The 19,762-nt window shown below is 46.7% G+C and overlaps 1 protein-coding gene across 1 annotated transcript in view; it reads left to right on the forward strand.

Annotated features, from left to right (window-relative positions):
• Positions 1-19,762, forward strand: part of LOC141146132 (SCO-spondin-like) — a 146,323-nt gene that overhangs the window by 23,581 nt on the left and 102,980 nt on the right. Inside the window, 9 exon segments of the mRNA XM_073632887.1 lie at positions 44-170; positions 324-496; positions 5,645-5,866; positions 8,643-8,808; positions 8,978-9,227; positions 12,856-13,036; positions 13,124-13,218; positions 16,634-16,890; positions 19,559-19,693. Coding sequence (XP_073488988.1) covers positions 44-170; positions 324-496; positions 5,645-5,866; positions 8,643-8,808; positions 8,978-9,227; positions 12,856-13,036; positions 13,124-13,218; positions 16,634-16,890; positions 19,559-19,693 — 1,606 coding nt within the window.

The following is a 19,762-nucleotide window of genomic DNA, read 5'->3' on the forward strand; positions in this document are numbered from 1 at the left end:
TGTCCCAGGTGAAGGCTCATTCTTTCTCTTCTCTTCTCTTCAGGATTATGTGGATGGGAAGCTCCTCATCACAGCGGACAACCAGGCCTGTGGAAGTCAGGGATCCGTCAGCTGTCTGCGCACCATCACTATCACTGCATACAAGACTTCAGTCACACTTCATGTCTCAGGTAACCCTCCCCCAGATTGGGGTTATTCCAAGGTCCCCCAGAATGGGAACAATAAGAGTCTTGTAGGGTTGAAATCAGAGTGATGAGATTTTCCTCACTACAATTCACCTAAACAGTTTATAATCATGACAGACCTATCTTCTTCCCATACAGGACCCCCCACAGTGAATGGACAGGAGGTTACACTGCCTTTCCTGAGCCCCGACCTGTCCGTCAGAAGTGTCTCCTCCTCCTTCCTCCTCCTACAGACATTTGGGGCTTATCTCCTCTGGAATATGGAATTTCCTGCTGCATATATCACTCTGCAGCCAGCATTCGCCAACAAGGTAAAGCTCCACCCACAGAGGTAGGGAGGAACTACACTCATCACATGTAGCGGTTATTGATTGTTGCTGGATCTCATTGTCATAGAAGGACTGTGAATAAAGTGAAAACAGAGTGGACATTGCCAGGTTCTCCTGTCTTCATGGTATCTGTACCCCAATTATATCTCCCAGTCCCCCCAAGATTTGGATAGCCCTCAAATACTGGAACATCTCCCTCCACCCTCTTTATAACACACCACACAGCATTGGAAAATAGAGGAACTCCACCTTACTGACTGTGAACCGCCCCAAGGATAGTGTGTCTTTAAATTTTTTTGCCAGCTTGTTTCCTTTTCTCTGGGTTATTATTTTGTCACTACATACAAACTTATGATAATTTCTACATCGTTTATTGAGGGACACAGCTCAATGATATCAAGCAACTCGTGTCTAGTAATAATTAAGTGCTCACTCTTCCCGTGGAGAATGCTCTGTCCTCTGACTAGGAGTTGGAAGTGATTGACCAATCCATCTTCTCCATGGTGGGATCTGCCATTCCTCCCATTGACTGATCCATTTTCTCCTTGGTGGGATCTGCCATTCCTCCCATTGACTGATCCATTTTCTCCTTGGTGGGATCTGCCATTCCTCCCATTAAATGATCCATCTTTTCCTTGGTGGGATCTGCCTTTTCTCCTATTGTATGGTCTATCTTCTCCTTGGTGGGATCTGCCATCCCTCCCATTGAATGATCCATCTGCTCCTTGGTGGGATCTGCCATTCCTCCCATTGACTGATTCATTTTCTCCTTGGTGGGATCTGCCATTCCTCCCATTGAATGATCCATCTTTTCCTTGGTGGGATCTGCCATTCCTCCCATTGAATGATCCATCTTTTCCTTGGTGGGATCTGCCATTTCTCCTATTGTATGGTCTATCTTCTCCTTGGTGGGATCTGCCATCCCTCCCATTGAATGATCCATCTTCTCCTTGGTGGGATCTGCTATTCCTCCTATTGAATGATCTATCTTCTCCTTGGTGGGATCTGCCATTCCTCCGATTGACTGATCCATTTTCTCCTTGGTGGGATATGCCATTCCTCCCATTGAATGATCCATCTTTTCCTTGGTGGGATCTGCCATTTCTCCTATTGTATGGTCTATCTTCTCCTTGGTGGGATCTGCCATCCCTCCTATTGAATGATCCATCTTCTCCTTGGTGGGATCTGCCATCCCTCCCATTGAATGATCCATCTTCTCCTTGGTAGGATCTGCCTTTCCTCCCATTGACTGATTCATTTTCTCCTTGGTGGGATCTGCCATTCCTCCCATTGAATGATCCATCTTTTCCTTGGTGGGATCTGCCATTTCTCCTATTGTATGATCTATCTTCTCCTTGGTGGGATCTGCCATCCCTCCCATTGAATGATCCATCTTCTCCTTGGTGGGATCTGCCATTCCTCTCATTGACCGATCCATCTCTCCTTGGTGGGATCTGCCATTCCTCCCACTGACTGATTCATTTTCTCCTTGGTGGGATCTGCCATTCCTCCCATTGAATGATCCATCTTTTCCTTGGTGAGATCTGCCATTTCTCCTATTGTATGGTCTATCTTCTCCTTGGTGGGATCTGCCATCCCTCCCATTGAATGATCCATCTTCTCCTTGGTGGGATCTGCCATTCCTCCTATTGAATGATCTATCTTCTCCTTGGTGAGATCTGCCATTCCTCCTATTGAATGATCTATCTTCTCCTTGGTGAGATCTGCCATTTCTCCTATTGTATGGTCTATCTTCTCCTTGGTGGGATCTGCCATCCCTCCCATTGAATGATCCATCTTCTCCTTGGTGGGATCTGCCATTCCTCCTATTGAATGATCTATCTTCTCCTTGGTGGGATCTGCCATCCCTCCCATTGAATGATCCATCTTTTCCTTGGTGGGATCTGCCATTCCTCCCATTGACTGATTCATTTTCTCCTTGGTGGGATCTGCCATTCCTCCCATTGAATGATCCACCTTTTCCTTGGTGGGATCTGCCATTCCTCCCATTGAATGATCCATCTTTTCCTTGGTGGGATCTGCCATTCCTCCCATTGAATGATCTATCTTCTCCATAGTGTGATCTGCCATTCCTCCCATTGGCCAATCCATCTTCTATCTTCTCTTGGTGGTATCTGCCATTCCTCTCATTGACCGATCCATCTCTCCTTGGTGGGATCTGCCATTCCTCCCATTGAATGATCCATCTTCTCCTTGGTGGGATCTGCCATTCCTCCTATTGAATTACATAGTAGGTGAGGTTGAAAAAAGACACAAGTCCATCAAGTCCAACCTATGTGTGTGATTATGTGTCAGTATTACATTATATATCCCTGTATATTGCGGTCATTCAGGTGATTATCTAATAGTTTCTTGAAGCTATCAATGCTCCCCGCTGAGACCACCGCCTGTGGAAGGGAATTCCACATCCTTACCGCTCTTACAGTAAAGAACCCTCTACGTAGTTTAATGTTAAACCTCTTTTCTTCTAATTGTAATGAGTGGCCACGAGTCTTATTAAACTCTCTTCTGCGAAAAAGTTTTATCCCTATTGTGGAGTCACCAGTACAGTATTTGTAAATTGAAATCATATCCCCTCTCAAGCGTCTCTTCTCCAGAGAGAATAAGTTCAGAGCTCGCAACCTTTCCTCATAACTAAGATCCTCCAGACCCTTTATTAGCTTTGTTACCCTTTGTACTCGCTCCATTTCCAGTACATCCTTCCTGAGGACTGGTGCCTAGAACTGGACAGCATACTCCAGGTGCGGCCAGACCAGAGTCTTGTAGAGCGGGAGAATTATCGTTTTATCTCTGGAGTTGATCCCCTTTTTAATGCCAATATTCTGTTTGCTTTGTTAGCAGCAGCTTGGCATTGCATGTCATTGCTGAGCCTATCATCTACTAGGACCCCCAGGTCCTTTTCCATCCTAGATCCCCCCAGAGGTTCTCCCCCAAGTCTATAGATTGCCTTCATATTTTTGCCACCCAAATGCATTATTTTACATTTTTCTACATTGAACCTCATTTGCCATGTAGTCGCCCCTCCCCCATTCATTTGTTCAGGTCTTTTTGCAATATTTCCACATCCTGCGGAGAAGTTATTGCCCTGCTTAGCTTAGTATTGTCTGCAAATACAGAGATTGAACTGTTTATCCCATCCTCCAGGTCGTTTATGAACAAATTAAATAGGATTGGTCCCAGCACAGAACCCTGGGGAACCCCACTACCCACCCCTGACCATTCTGAGTACTCCCCATTTATCACCACCCTCTGAACTCGCCCTTGTAGCCAGTTTTCAATCCATGTACTCACCCTATGGTCCATGCCAACGCACCTTATTTTGTTGAATGATCTATCTTCTCCTTGGTGGGATCTGCCATCCCTCCCATTGAATGATCCATCTTCTCCTTGGTGGGATCTGCCATTTCTCCCATTGAATGATCCATGTTTTCCTTGGTGGGATCTGCCATTCCTCCCATTGAATAATCTATCTTCTCCATAGTATGATCTGCCATTCCTCCCATTGGCCAATCCATCTTCTATCTTCTCTTGGTGGTATCTGCCATTCCTCCCATTGACCAATCCATCTTCTCCTTGGTGGGATCTGCCATTCCCCCGTTGACCAATCCATCTTCTCGTTGGTGGGATCTGCCATTCCTCCCATTGACCGATCCATTTTCTCCTTTGTGGAATCTGCCATTCCTCCCCATTAACTGATCCATCTTCTCCTTGGTGGGATCGTCCATTCCTCCCATTGACGATCCATCTTCTACTTGATGGGATCTGCCATTCCTCCCATTGACCGATCCATCTTCTCCTTGGTGGAATCTGTCATTCCACTCATCCGCCACTTTCAGTTCCCAGGCTTCGGCTGAATGGTCTCAATCCCTAAGTAGGGATTTGGTGGCTGCTGGTGTTGCAACTCAACTTAATTGTGTCAATCAGATGACCATTGTGTTGGAATTTATCTGGTGCTGGATGCTAGGCAGGTTATGTCTTAGGAAACCCCTACTATGCAATCAGGATTAAGTGTTGGTTAGTGGTGCACAAATGTAAGAAGACTTCGTGAGAGATCGTTCTTTTAGCTCTTCACTGGATGAACTCATCAAAGCAGGGGTGGAATTCAGGAGCCAGTCTGTCCAATGAATGAGCCAGAAGGATTTTTTCGGGGGGGGGGGGGGGGGGGAACTGTTTAAGGGTGGGGGCTGGGGAATGCAACCATGTTTCATCTTTTACTCTAAATATGGATGTGACATGAAGGGTGGAGTATGCCTTTAAAGTCCAAGAGTACCGACACCAGTAATGGGGCACTATTTCTACCACCGACAACAACAATCGGGCAATATTTCTTTCATTGACACCAAAGATGGGGCACTATTCCTCCCCCTAATACCAATGATGGGGCACTATTCCTCCCCCTAATACCAATGATGGGGCACTATTCCTCCCACTGACAACAATGATGGGGCACTATTCCTCCCCCTAATACCAATGATGGGGCACTATGCCTCCCACTGACAACAATGATGGGGCACTATTCCTCCCCCTAATACCAATGATAGGGCACTATTCCTACCACCGACACCAACAATAGGGCACTATTCCTCCCACTGACATCAATGATGGGGCACTATTCCTCCCACTGACACCAATGATGGGGCACGATTACTCCCCCTAATACCAATGATGGGGCACTATCACTCACCCTAATGCCAACGGTGGGACATTTTCTACTCCCACTAGTCACAGTATGCCCCCTAAAGTCTGAAGGACAGTAAGTTGGCCATTTACGTAGAAGGTTTATAGGCCACTGCTGTATATGATGAGATATACTATGACTCTCCATCATAGGTCCTCTCTGTCATGTATCCGGGGGATAAATATGTGTCCTTATATATGATGAGATATTTTATAATAGGTCATCTCTGGGGTCAGTGGTGATGAATATGTATCCGTATATATGATGAGATTTACAATGACTCTCCATCATAGATCATCTCTGTGGTGTACGGGGGAAATGAATTTGTGTCTATGTATACCATGAGACAAGCCTGGTGGAGGAAGATCAGATATAATAATAGGGGGTCCAGCACACAAATCCATGAAGTCACCTTTCCTTTTCTTGTCCAGGTTCGCGGTCTGTGCGGCACCTACAACTGGAACCACAATGATGACTTCACCACCCCAGAGGGCGACATTGAGACCAGCGCCGCAGCCTTCGCCAATAAGTTTAAGGTGTCGGCGGAATGCCCGGACGTGGGGTCTGTCAGGTTTGACCCGTGTGGGACGTACACGCAGCGCAGAGAATTTGCAGAGGACATGTGTGCGGTCATCTCAAGCTCAGTGTTCCAGGTATGCGGTCACACTGCTAGTGATTATTAGGAGACACGGAATTCAGTGACTGAGGGGAGACCAGAGAAGCCCACATGGGGTAGATTACTAGTCGGGTTGTACCGCCGCCTACAGGGGGGACGGGACACTAGCAAACAAAAACGTCTTTTCTTCAGCACTGCTGAGAAACGTCTAACCCATTTTGCTTAACTATTTGTTCTTCCATTCACTTCAATCGAGATTCCTCACTACTACACCGGATTGGTGTTTCCTCAGCCGGGCTGTGGGGGAAGTACCTGGACCCCACTGTGTTGGGGGTGTCTGAAATGTGAAATTTGGACATTGGGCATTGCATTGAGGTGCTTTGTGCCCCTTCTTGTACAAATTAGCCACATTAGACCCACAGAGCCTCTTTCATTGGGAGGACAGGAAACCTTTAGCCCGCGGAGGCAAACACAACTAACCAGTCCTCTCATGGTAGGGACATAAAGAAAGTGTACAATGCAAAGTGTGCCATGGTGCCCATGTAATTGGTGGGTGTTTCTTTGTGACAGCATCACATTACTTTGGGGCGCTCGACATTTGGTCACATGACATCTTAAAGCCACGGAGGAAGTTGGCACCAGAAGAATTCCCTCTGCAGGTGCTATGATAACAGGTCAGAATGGGGAGCAGATAGCTTAGTAATGACCACCAGGTGCCACTAGCCTTGGGTCCACCTCTGATCGAAGTCTCTGTGGTGAAATATCTTCACTCAGGGCCACCAGCCCAAGATATCATATTAGTTCTGGCCCAGTCCCCCAGTCCTCCCCTTCCAGTAACAGTGATAGATCCCCCTGTAGGTAGGTGCAGTATGTAACCCACTCTGCAGATGGCGCAGGAGGATAAGGAAGTTGTGGGGAACTTGACTGTTCTATGACTTCCTGTGGTCCGAATGGACGCTGGTGCCCCATGTGACTTCAGCCGGACATCTTGGGTCAGGCAGAGTCTATTTAAGACTCGGGCTCCCGGGTTTGGTGCACTTTATGCGAGTGGCTAGCATAGGGACAGAATCCCCGTCTGACAGAAACAGTGCTTAGAGGCAAGGAGAGGTTCCAGAGGGGTAGGGACAGTGCAGAGACCTTGTCTACATCTCTTCAGGAAGTCTCTCCTTTGGGTGTTGACCGGCCAGGCTGCATTCTGCTCCTCGTTGTAGACGTCGTCGGCATGTTCAAGTTCAGACCACTGTTATAGTTCATAAGTGGCTCCAGATGAGTGTGCCCACCTGCCGGGCCTGAATTAGTTATGTTGAACCTTTCTATAATATGACTTTGTTGCCTGACTTGGACTCGGCGAGTTTACTGCCTTCCACACCACGCTGTACCTTGATCACACCCCTACTAGACTGAGTAGACATCAGCTTACTGGCATAAAAAAAGCTTCAAACACCACACAAAGGATTACCCTCACAGGGGATTTTAGATTTCCCCAGCAAAACAACTACCCCTCCCCATACCAGCCTCCTGGCTTGCTCTGGCCTCAAAGGCTTTATGACATTGTCTGTCACTCCTGCAGACAAACTCAAACCAACTCTGGTGCACACATGCACCCTCTCCAGCTGCTCTGGCTTCCATCTTGGGTAAAGCTCACCTGCCTCCTGGAGTGAGCCACATGTTGGGTAGGTGCTGCATGGTGCAGTGGGCAGTAAGCACACAGAGTCCCAGTTTGCCAGAAACAATATATAGTAAAAACAATTCAACCGTACAACCAGGCCGGGTGGGGAGGCTCACCTGACCGGGACCACTTACAACAGAGCAGTGTAGAGACAGCAGTCTGAAGACTCAGTGTTGCCGACAGTGTCTTCCATGAGTAGCAGAATGTGGCCTGGTCGGTCCAACCCAAAGGGGAAGCTTCCTGATATGGTAGAGGTCCCTGCTCTCTCCCTTCTCCACTGGAACCTTTCCCTTTCTCTACTGCTGTCCCTGACAGACGGGTAACCTATCTCTACACTGGCCACTCGCGAAAAGCACGACAAAACCCTGGGTCAGAGTCTTAAATAGACTCTACCTGACCCAAGATGGCCACCAGGGTCACATGGGACAAGAATATCCAACTGGATCACTGCCCTGTGTAACCGATAGTCATAGAGAAACACAGTTTTAGTCATAGAGAAACCCGGTTTTCCTCAACTTCCTCTCCCATATGCATTGACGCTGCGGTCAAGCGCCATCTGCAGTGGAGAATATAGACTGCACCTGCCTACACAACTGAAAGTGATTGTGCACAGCTGTAGTGTCAGTGGGAGCTGTTTGCACACACAGGTGGACCTAGGGTTGGAGACTTTAGTCCTCCCAACTTTCTCCAAAGCCTTCCAGCTCCAGGACCCAAACCAGGATTTACCAAGCCATAAGAAAACCACCAAGCTTGTCTTGTTGCTCTACATAACACATGTCCTGGAGCCCCTCACACTGTATGGGTAAGAGCCCTAGGTGACACTTTAAACCTCCAAACCTTTTTTAATCCTGTGATCTACCTGTAAAACTGCCCTCTAACTTCCATTTTCCACCCTGCCACAGTATACATTGTGTAATAAGAGGCAGAATTTATTTGGCCGAATGTTTTGTAATTGTCTTTATCATGAGATGCATTATGTGGACTTTTATGACTAGTTATGTAGGGAGAACCACCTTCTAGTCTATAGTATTTGGTACGGTGGTAGGGATTGCTGACTCTATTGTTGGATATGGATGCATTATTCGGTCAGCAGTTGACCGGCTTTACGATGATTCTTGTACGTTTTCTGTTTTCTGGCTCCCAGGTGTGTCACGACGTGGTGGAGTGGGAACCGTTCCATCAGCTTTGTCTGTATGACGTTTGTGGCTGTTCATCCAGTAAGGATTGTCTGTGTAGCGCTGTGTCGGCATATGCCAGGCAGTGTGCCCAGGAGGGAACTGTAGTGAACTGGAGGAACAAGACCTTCTGCCGTAAGTCTCAGATCTGCTTAGATCTTCACTAGTAATTCTCCATTAAACCTTCTAAGCACCAATGGGGGTCCCTTGTACTCTCTGATGTCACCTCTGTGAGGATCTTCTACTCTTTAGAGGTGGTTTGTTGGGGGGTCTTCAGTCATGTGACTAGTTGTCTTCTCCTTAGCTGTCCAGTGTACAGGTGGACAGGTGTACATGGAGTGCTCCACCTCCTGCAAAAAGACCTGTGCTGACCTCCGCTTGAATGAAGCCGCATCATGCCAGGAAGTGAGCAGCTGTGTGGCTGGGTGTAACTGTCCAGAAGGCCTGGTCTTGGACGAAAGTGGACAGTGTGTCCCTCCTGCTATATGTCTATGTTATCATGGAGGACAGGCCCACCACCCAGGGAGCTCCATTCAGATAAGGTGCCAGAATTGGTAAGTCTTAAATCCAAATATTGTATATGATGGTTTTATTGTCTTATAATATAATTGTCCCCTATTTTTTTACCCTACGTAGTCCTGTCATATGAATTTACAACAGAATTGTCTAATATATCACCATATCATTGGATTGTTTGGCCTTTACCTAACACTGCTGCTAGCAAAGGCTCATCACAAGTATCAAAGTTAGTGGACCCTCCCAGATCTCTTCTTATTGATGGAGGTGGAAGGATGGTTTGCTGGAGGAGGTAGATGGAGTGATAAGAAATGCTTATGGAGTCAGAAATGTCATCGGAGTCAGTGGAGGAAGATGATAGGGTCAGTGGAATAGGATGATGTGGTTGGTGGTGAAAGATGATGAGGTTGAAAATAAAGGGTCCCTGAAGGAGGTTGATGAGGTCAGTGGTAGGAATTAATGGGGTAGGTGGAAAATAATGGTGGGGTCTAAAGTAGAAAATATTCAGGTCTGAGGTAGAAGATGATGGCGTTGGTGGTGGTAGAACACAATGGGACCTCAATGGTAGAAGATGAAGTGGATAGTGATGAAAGATGATAGGATTGGATTGTTGGTAGTAAAAGATGATGGGGTAGGTGGTAGTACAAGATGATGAGGTAAGTAGAAGAAAATGATAAGAGTCAATGGTGGAAATGAATGGTGTCTGTGGTAGTAGATGATTCAGTTATTCATTTCTTATAGGACCATTGATGTTCCAGCTACACCTGTATTTACTCGCATTTGATTTTTTATATATTATGTGATGTTTTGCACATGTGGTTTTTGCACATGACACACTTTTTGTCTACTATATACGTATTTATAGTATTTTCCACATATTTTGTTATTACACTTTGATGCACATCTTTTTGGGATACTGTTATATTTTAATTCACTTTTGAACAGCGCCAAATCCCCCACGAGAGTTCTTTAGTCTTTTTTCTTCATGATTCAGTTAATGGTGGTAGCCGATTAGGTGGTCATGGTGGTAGAAGATAATAAGGTTTGTGTTAGAAAATAACAGAGTTGTTGGAAGAAGATGATGGGGTTGGTGGAAGAAGATGATGTGGTCAGTAGAAGAAGATACTGGGGTTGTCATGATGTCACTTGTGGATGGAGTAAGTGGTAGGAAATGTTGACGGCACTGATGGACGATGGAGTCAGTGGTCGAAGTGTTTATCAGGTTAGTGGTAGGAGATGATAGATACACTGTCAGAAGATTTTGTTTAACATCTATCCTGTGCATGGTGAAGCTAAAAGTGTGTAATGGCCAAATTTGATTGAAGTGATAGTAGAAGTCAGGGGATGCTGTTACAGGAAATATAGGATGTAGTGAAAGAAGATGTCAGTGAATGTATTGGTAGGAGATGTCTTGGGACCCAGTGGTAGGAGATGTTGGTGGATAAGGCACAATGGTAGGAGATCTATTTGGACACAGTTGTAGGAGACATAGTTGTATACATTGGTAGATGTCATTGGACACAGTTGTAGGATATATTGTTGAACACAGTGGTAGGAGATGTCAGTACACACAGTGGTAGGAGATGTCATTGGACACGGTGGTAGGAGATGTCATTGCACAGTGGTAGGAGATGTCGAAGATGATAGTGGACACAGTGGTAGGTGATTCGGAGATGATAGTGGACACAGTGGTAGGTGATTCGGAGATGTTGGTGGACACAGTAGTAGGAGATGCCATCGGACACAGTGGTAGGAGATTTCGGAGATGTCGTTGGACACAATGGTAAGAGATGATGGAGATGTCAGTGGACACAGTGGTAGTAGATGTCAGAGATGTTGGTGGACACAGTGGTAGGAGATGTCAAAGATGTCAGTGGACACAATGGTAAGAGATGATGGAGATGTCAGTGGACACAGTGGTAGTAGATGTCAGAGATGTTTGTGGACATAATGGTAAGAGATTATGGAGATGTTAGTGAACACAGTGGTAGTAGATGTCAGAAATGTCAGTGGACACAGTGATAGGAGATTTTGGAGATGTCGGTGGACACAATGGTAAGAGATGATGGAGATGTCAGTGGACACAGTGGTAGTAGATGTCGGAGATGTTGGTGGACACAGTGGTAGGAGATGTCAGTGAACACAGTGATAGGAGATTTTGGAGATGTCAGTGGACACAGTGGTATAAGATGTCAGAGATGTCAGTGGACACAGTGGTAGGAGATTTTGAAGATGTTGGTGGACACAATGATAAGAGATTTTGGAGATGTCAGTGGACACAGTGGTATTAGATGTCAGAGATGTCAGTGGACACAGTGATAGGAGATTTCGGAGATGTTGGTGGACACAATGGTAAGAGATGATGGAGATGTCAGTGGACACAGTGGTAAGAGATGTCAGAGTTGTTGGTGGACACAGTGGTAGGAGATGTCAGTGGACACAGTGATAAGAGATTTTGGAGATGTCAGTGGGCACAGTGGTATGAGATGTCAGAGATCTCAGTGGACACAGTGGTAGGAGATTTCGGAGATGTCGGTGGACACAGTGGTAAGAGATTTCGGAGATCTCAGTGGACACAGTGGTAGGAGATTTCGGAGATGTCGGTGGACACAGTGGTAGGAGATTTCGGAGATGTCGGTGGACACAGTGGTAGGAGATTTCGGAGATGTCGGTGGACACAGTGGTAGGAGATTTCGGAGATGTCGGTGGACACAATGGTAAAAGATGATGGAGATGTCAGTGAACACAGTCATAGTATATGTCGGAGATGTTGGTGGACACAGTGGTAGGAGATTTCGGAGATGTCAGTGAACACAGTCGTAGTATATGTCGGAGATGTTGGTGGACACAGTGGTAGGAGATTTCGGAGATGTCGGTGGACACAGTGGTAGGAGATTTCGGAGATGTCGGTGGACACAGTGGTAGGAGATTTCGGAGATGTCGGTGGACACAATGGTAAAAGATGATGGAGATGTCAGTGAACACAGTCATAGTATATGTCGGAGATGTTGGTGGACACAGTGGTAGGAGATTTCGGAGATGTCGGTGGACACAGTGGTAGGAGATTTCGGAGATGTCGGTGGACACAGTGGTAGGAGATTTCGGAGATGTCGGTGGACACAGTGGTAGGAGATTTCGGAGATGTCGGTGGACACAATGGTAAGAGATGATGGAGATATCAGTGGACACAGTGGTAGTAGATGTCGGAGATGTTGGTGGACACAGTGGTAGGAGATGTCTGATGAAATCACTCTATGGCCTGTTTTCTCTGCCACACAGGATAGGTTGATTTCATTGAATGTCTCAACCACATTACGACTTTTTCCAAGTTACTAAATATAATAATTTCCAAATTATTCACCAGGAGGGCAATCATCAGAACTAAGTAATGAGTAAGTCAACCAACCACCAGCCATCTTGTGTACTGAGAACCCACCTCATGCATTTTGTATCCTATGGTTCATTGATCATTATCTATGTGGTATTTCTGCACTCTCACTGTCAGTCAGTCCTCAATGTCTCCCAGTCCTGGGTTCCTCTGAATCCCTGGTGTTCCTCAGTCTCTCTGCCCCCAGTTTCTCCCTGTCTCTCTGTCCCCGATGTCTGTGAGTATAAGCAGTCTGTCTGGTTAAAGTTCTCTCTTATTAATTATATTTTCTCTTTCAGTATCTGTGAGAACGGAGTTTGGAACTGCACAGGGTCCAGCTGCCCTGAGGTGGCCTATTGCCCCGGTGACTTGGTCTATAAATATGGATCCTGCCTGCTCACCTGTGACACCGTGGACCAAAACCAGACATGCATTGATGTGGTGGATGGATGTGTGTGCCGGGACGGCACCGTGCTTCTGGTCAGTCTTCATAAAAATACTTTTTGATAATTTCTGGGTGATTTTGCTTCATGGGTCTGATGTGATGTTATTTCCTTCCTGTGACAGGAAAACCGATGTGTCCCCCCCGAGGACTGTCCTTGCCATCACCATGGAAAACTCTACCAGCCCAACCAGACCATCAGCAAAGACTGCAACACCTGGTAAGCCTGGCAGGGAGGTCTCTCCGATAAGACTGGGCATTGCACTGATAATATAGTCAGCAGCGATGAGGGAATCCGATGAAGTTTGGTTTGACCCGAATTCAGTAAAATAACAAGAATACCAAACTTGAGCTGCATTGATGTGGGGGACCATTTCTCATTATCATCTTTTACACCTTGTACTTGTTTAGCTGTTTCTTGAGATGAGTTGGACCAGGCATTCTCAACCAGGGTTCCATGGCATCCTAGGTTTCCTCCAGAGGGTTTTAGGTCGTCCAAAGTTCCAGGACCAATGCCACATGGGAAAACCAGCAGAAAAAACACCAATTATCTTAGATTTCTGTAAAGGTGGCATTCTGACCATCATCATAAGGGGTGCATTCATGCCAGTGACCACCAAAGTAAGGGACATCTTCTCTTTTGACCCCAAAGAATTGTTTTTAGTAATGGTTCCCCAAGACCTAAAGATTATTTTAGGGGTTCCTCTGGGAAAAAAAGCTGAGAAACAATATGTGTGAAACATGTGAAAACAGCCCCTTGAAAAATGTAAACAGACTTGACACCGTAGGTTTTCTAAGCTGGATCCACACTATCTTCACATGCGGCTCACAGCAGGGGTCCAGTGTGCCCCCGTTCACCATTTCAGGTCTGATTTCAGCCCGAATTAGTGGCTGGATTCGGACCGGAAAGAGACCAAAAGACGCTCATGACACCTGTGCAAATTCGCACCAGAGCCGCAGCGGAGATATGTGAACCGGCCCCATAGAGAGACGGTCAAAATCTTCTGCTATTGCGAATTGGATGGGGGGGACCCCATCCAATTCGCAATAGTGTGAGACCAGCCTTAAGGTGGGATTATTTTATTTTAATTTTGATGTTCCTCTTCAACAACAAAATACATCAGAAAAAAAAAGAAGTAAAAATATAAATAAAGCATACTTTCTCGTGAAATGTCTTAAATAAACCTAAAAAAAATAAATACACTAAAAAAGCAAGCCATAAAACTGAGAGAAAGACTAAACTCAAATTCAACTCAAATTCCTTGGGGATTTCATTTGTTTTTATGGCATTTTGTTATTTGAGAAAAATTAGGAGCGATAATAATTTTGCACAATTGCTTAAAAAAAAAGTAAAAAATATAATCTAAACAACCCCAAAAATGAGGAATAAGATGTCATTTTTTTGTCTTTTTTTGTGTTCTCCAGTATTATTTGGTGTATTTTGTTGGTATTTGATGTTTTTAGACAATATGGAAAAAAGCAAACAAAAGTATCAGATATAAAAGCATTAGAATGTACAGTGTAAGCTGAGCGTCGGCGCCATACTACTTGTTCTGAAGTTCACCATGCTTGGCTTGTGGAGTGGCAGGATCAATCACTTGTATTGGGTATGGATTGGAGGGGGTCACATATCCCGCCATTAAAGAGGAACTGCAGTCTGCTCACATCATTTGTAATAAAAACATCTTTGCCATTCTGAAGCTTCCCTCCAACCACTTTGCATATTATTTTATATATACTGGGATTCTGTACTTGCCAAATATGCTGCAGAAATCTCCCTCCACTGAGTCTGGCTGCAACCATATTAACTGTGGGCAGCTGAAGCTGCTGCCTGTTCACTTCCTGGATTTACACCTCCAGCTCTGCAGCTCTCATTGGTCCACGTTTGACTCATCCCCCCTTCCTTCCTGGCAAACTCTCAGGAGAGTGAGAGAGAGAGCTGTGTATGATGTCATAAGCCTAGGCTAATGACCAGACAGGAAACAGGAAGTGGCTGTATAAGGGATTTACTGGCAGAAAAAAAATGTTTTACTATCCAAAGATAAAACAACAACAACAACAACAAGGGCAGAAGATTTAATAGATGGAAAGATGAGAAAATGACTGAAGGTTCCGCTTTAAGGGAATTTATAGCAGGTGGATGAAAGTGGAGAGGGGGAGAAGGTGCTTGTTGGGGTGATGGGAAGGGATGTCAGGGAGAGGGATATCCAACGAAAGGCAGGACCCTCATATTACCGTCATCTTATCTCAATGGGGAAAAACCAAATGTCCATGTTATAAGGTCAGTGATGTCTGAAAGTGCAGCAGGAGCTCCAGATATTGGTAAATTGTTTATGCCGGTCATACAAGATAACCATCATCCATACACATAAGATATTCCAGCTCCTTTACCCATTCCTTCAATGTCTAAGGCTGTAGTCCTCCAGTGCCCAGGTATACCTGCCCTAGCAGCTAGGAGGAAACATCTCAGTAGGCTTTTTTTTGTGAAAGCTATGGACCCAGGTGGTATTAAAACTCATGCGAGTTGTAGAAAGTGTACCTTGGAAGAGGATACGTGGCCATGAGTGTCAAAAATGGAGGACAACAATGTGTTCTTTGGGCATGTCTACCATATAGGCAACATTGTGCCGGGTTAGTCAGTACATCTCTGGGGACATGTGGAAAGATGGAGACCTAATAGAACAATGATATCACCTGATAAATACCAACTTTAAAGAGACACTAATATACATATATAACAATTAAATATACCAGAAACTATGACAGTTTTTTGTCTCTTTACATTTTATCTGTTTTATTACATTTTTATTGGAATTTGCCCAAATTTCATGATGGTACAACCAAGTGCTGAACATAAAAGCTCAAACCAACATAAAAGAGACATGGAGCGTGTTGGGACTAAAAATGCGGTCTGGTAGACAAAGATTAGTCCTGTAATGGGAATTGGGGCCACATCTCCGATAACGGGTGGTCCATCTGATGACATTACAAATACAGGCTATTGGGTTGAGGCCTACGAGGAAATAACTTGTATATGGTGATGTAAGAGAACGAAAGAGATTAGAAAAAAAATGAGGTCTACAGGAAGAGGGGGGAATCGCATAGAAAGAGTCTGGAAGGGAGTATCACGGAAAAGGATAGGGCAAGGCACTAGAGATGCTCAGTAAGGGTCAGTGGGGGGTTCCTCAATGCCATTTGGGTGACAATAGCATGGACCACAAATGACCATTAAAAATGGTCCCTCATAGACTTGAATGTTATTGAAAAGGAAATTTGAAAAATTTACTTAAATTAAAACTCTGGAAATTTGGGGAAAATCTGAGTCTGTCGTGAATTCATGGTTGGCATTTTTAATGTGGTGGGAAATCTTATGTCAGTTTCCCGGCTGGTCTTTGCGAGCCACTGACCTGGAACAGGTTTAAAAATCAGGAGTTTGGGCTTCACTTGCTACATGCTGGTCTGTGACTCAGAAAAACTGCAATGTACATAAATGGGATTGGCAGGGGAGGGTTCTGATTGGCGCGGGTGACTGTTGCAGGATTATTGGAACATTGTTAGTTGGATGGTATTGGCCTTATTCTTAGTGAATGTCGATGTGTCAGATACAAATGGCGGCATCTTCTTTTCCCCCGCAGTGTGTGTAAGGAGCGCCGCTGGGAGTGCACCGACCACCAGTGTGCCGGACTTTGCACCGCAACTGGTGATCCTCATTACATCACCTTCGATGGAAGATCGTTCACCTTCCTGGGAGACTGCCAGTATGTCCTGGCCAGAGAAGACCACGGACTCTTCACCGTCACCACCGAGAACGTGCCATGTGGCAGCAGTGGGATCACTTGCACCAAGTCTGTAGTGGTGATGATTGGAAATACCATTGTTCACCTGCTGAGAGGTGGGTGAGATATGGGGATATAGGGTGCCAGGGATGGGTAGAAGGTGGGGTACAGGTGACAGGTAGGAGGAGGGCACCAGTGATGGGTATGAGGAGGGTACAAGTGATGGGTATGAGGAGGGTACCAGTGATGGATAGGAAGAAGGTACCAGTGATGGGTATGAGGAGGGTACCAGTGATGGGTATGAGGAGAGTACCAGTGACAGGTATGAGGAGGGTACAAGTGATGGGTATGAGGAGGGTACCAGTGACGGGTATGAGGAGGGTACCAGTGACAGGTATGAGGAGGGTACAAGTGATGGGTATGAGGAGGGTACCAGTGACGGGTATGAGGAGGGTACCAGTGACAGGTATGAGGAGGGTACCAGTGATGGGTATGAGGAGGGTACCAGTGATGGGTATGAGGAGGGTACCAGTGATGGGTAGGAGGAGGGTACCAGTGATGGGTATGAGGAGAGTACCAGTGACAGGTATGAGGAGGGTACCAGTGATGGGTATGAGGAGGGTACCAGTGATGGGTATGAGGAGGGTACCAGTGATGGGTATGAGGAGGGTACAAGTGATGGGTATGAGGAGAGTACCAGTGACAGGTATGAGGAGGGTACAAGTGATGGGTATGAGGAGGGTACCAGTGATGGGTAGGAGGAGGGTACCAGTGATGGGTATGAGGAGGGTAGCAGTGATGGGTAGGAGGAGGGTACCAGTGATGGGTATGAGGAGGGTACCAGTGACAGGTATGAGGTGGGTACCAGTGATGGGTATGAGGAGGGTACCAGTGATGGGTATGAGGAGGGTACCAGTGACGGGTATGAGGAGGGTACAAGTGACGGGTATGAGGAGGGTACCAGTGATGGGTAGGAGGAGGGTACCAGTGATGGGTATGAGGAGGGTACCAGTGATGGGTATGAGGAGGGTACCAGTGATGGGTAGGAGGAGGGTACCAGTGATGGGTATGAGGAGAGTACCAGTGACAGGTATGAGGAGGGTACCAGTGATGGGTAGGAGGAGGGTACCAGTGATGGGTATGAGGAGGGTACCAGTGATGGGTATGAGGAGGGTACCAGTGACAGGTATGAGGAGGGTACCAGTGATGGGTATGAGGAGGGTACCAGTGACGGGTATGAGGAGGGTACCAGTGATGGGTATGAGGAGGGTACCAGTGATGGGTATGAGGAGGGTACCAGTGATGGGTATGAGGAGGGTACCAGTGATGGGTAGGAGGAGGGTACCAGTGATGGGTATGAGGAGAGTACCAGTGACAGGTATGAGGAGGGTACCAGTGATGGGTATGAGGAGGGTACCAGTGATGGGTATGAGGAGGGTACCAGTGATGGGTATGAGGAGAGTACCAGTGACAGGTATGAGGAGGGTACAAGTGATGGGTATGAGGAGGGTACCAGTGATGGGTAGGAGGAGGGTACCAGTGATGGGTATGAGGAGGGTACCAGTGATGGGTATGAGGAGGGTACCAGTGATGGGTAGGAGGAGGGTACCAGTGATGGGTATGAGGAGAGTACCAGTGACAGGTATGAGGAGGGTACAAGTGATGGGTATGAGGAGGGTACCAGTGATGGGTAGGAGGAGGGTACCAGTGATGGGTATGAGGAGGGTACCAGTGATGGGTATGAGGAGGGTACCAGTGACGGGTAGGAGGAGGGTACCAGTGATGGGTAGGAGGAGAGTACCAGTGACAGGTATGAGGAGGGTACCAGTGACGGGTATGAGGAGGGTACCAGTGACGGGTATGAGGAGGGTACCAGTGACGGGTATGAGGAGGGTACCAGTGATGGGTATGAGGAGGGTACCAGTGACAGGTATGAGGAGGGTACCAGTGACGGGTATGAGGAGGGTACCAGTGATGGGTAGGAGGAGGGTACCAGTGATGGGTAGGAGCAGGGTACCAGTGACAGGTATGAGGAGGGTACAAGTGACGGGTATGAGGAGGGTACCAGTGATGGGTATGAGGAGGGTACCAGTGATGGGTAGGAGGAGGGTACCAGTGATGGGTATGAGGAGAGTACCAGTGACAGGTATGAGGAGGGTACAAGTGACGGGTAGGAGGAGGGTACCAGTGATGGGTAGGAGGAGAGTACCAGTGACAGGTATGAGGAGGGTACCAGTGACGGGTATGAGGAGGGTACCAGTGACGGGTATGAGGAGGGTACCAGTGACGGGTATGAGGAGGGTACCAGTGATGGGTATGAGGAGGGTACCAGTGACAGGTATGAGGAGGGTACCAGTGACGGGTATGAGGAGGGTACCAGTGATGGGTAGGAGGAGGGTACCAGTGATGGGTAGGAGCAGGGTACCAGTGACAGGTATGAGGAGGGTACAAGTGATGGGTATGAGGAGGGTACCAGTGATGGGTATGAGGAGGGTACAAGTGATGGGTATGAGGAGGGTACCAGTGATGGGTATGAGGAGGGTACCAGTGACAGGTATGAGGAGGGTACAAGTGACGGGTATGAGGAGGGTACCAGTGAGGGGTAGAAGGTGGGGTACAGGTGAAATATGATTGGATTCTGTAGAACTGTAAATACAGATGGTCACACGTGTGGCTGACTCTACCGTCTGGTTGGGTGTGAGCACTGGAGTAGATCACACAAGGAGAGACATATTGGGACGGTCCACATACAATGTATAATGATGGCGGACGATCTCTCTTCAGGTAAAGAAGTGACTGTGAATGGAGTGGGGGTGAGACTTCCCAAGATGTACAGCGGGAACGGGATTATTCTGGAACAAGCTGGACTCTTCACCATTCTCATCACCCAGCTGGGACTCAGCGTTCTCTGGGATGGAGGTGAGCCCTGACATACGGCACATCCTGTATATATATGAATGACCAAATGTCAGCTCCTATATATTCATT

Source organism: Aquarana catesbeiana, linkage group LG05 (assembly GCF_042186555.1).
Source record: "Aquarana catesbeiana isolate 2022-GZ linkage group LG05, ASM4218655v1, whole genome shotgun sequence".
NCBI lineage: Eukaryota > Metazoa > Chordata > Amphibia > Anura > Ranidae > Aquarana > Aquarana catesbeiana.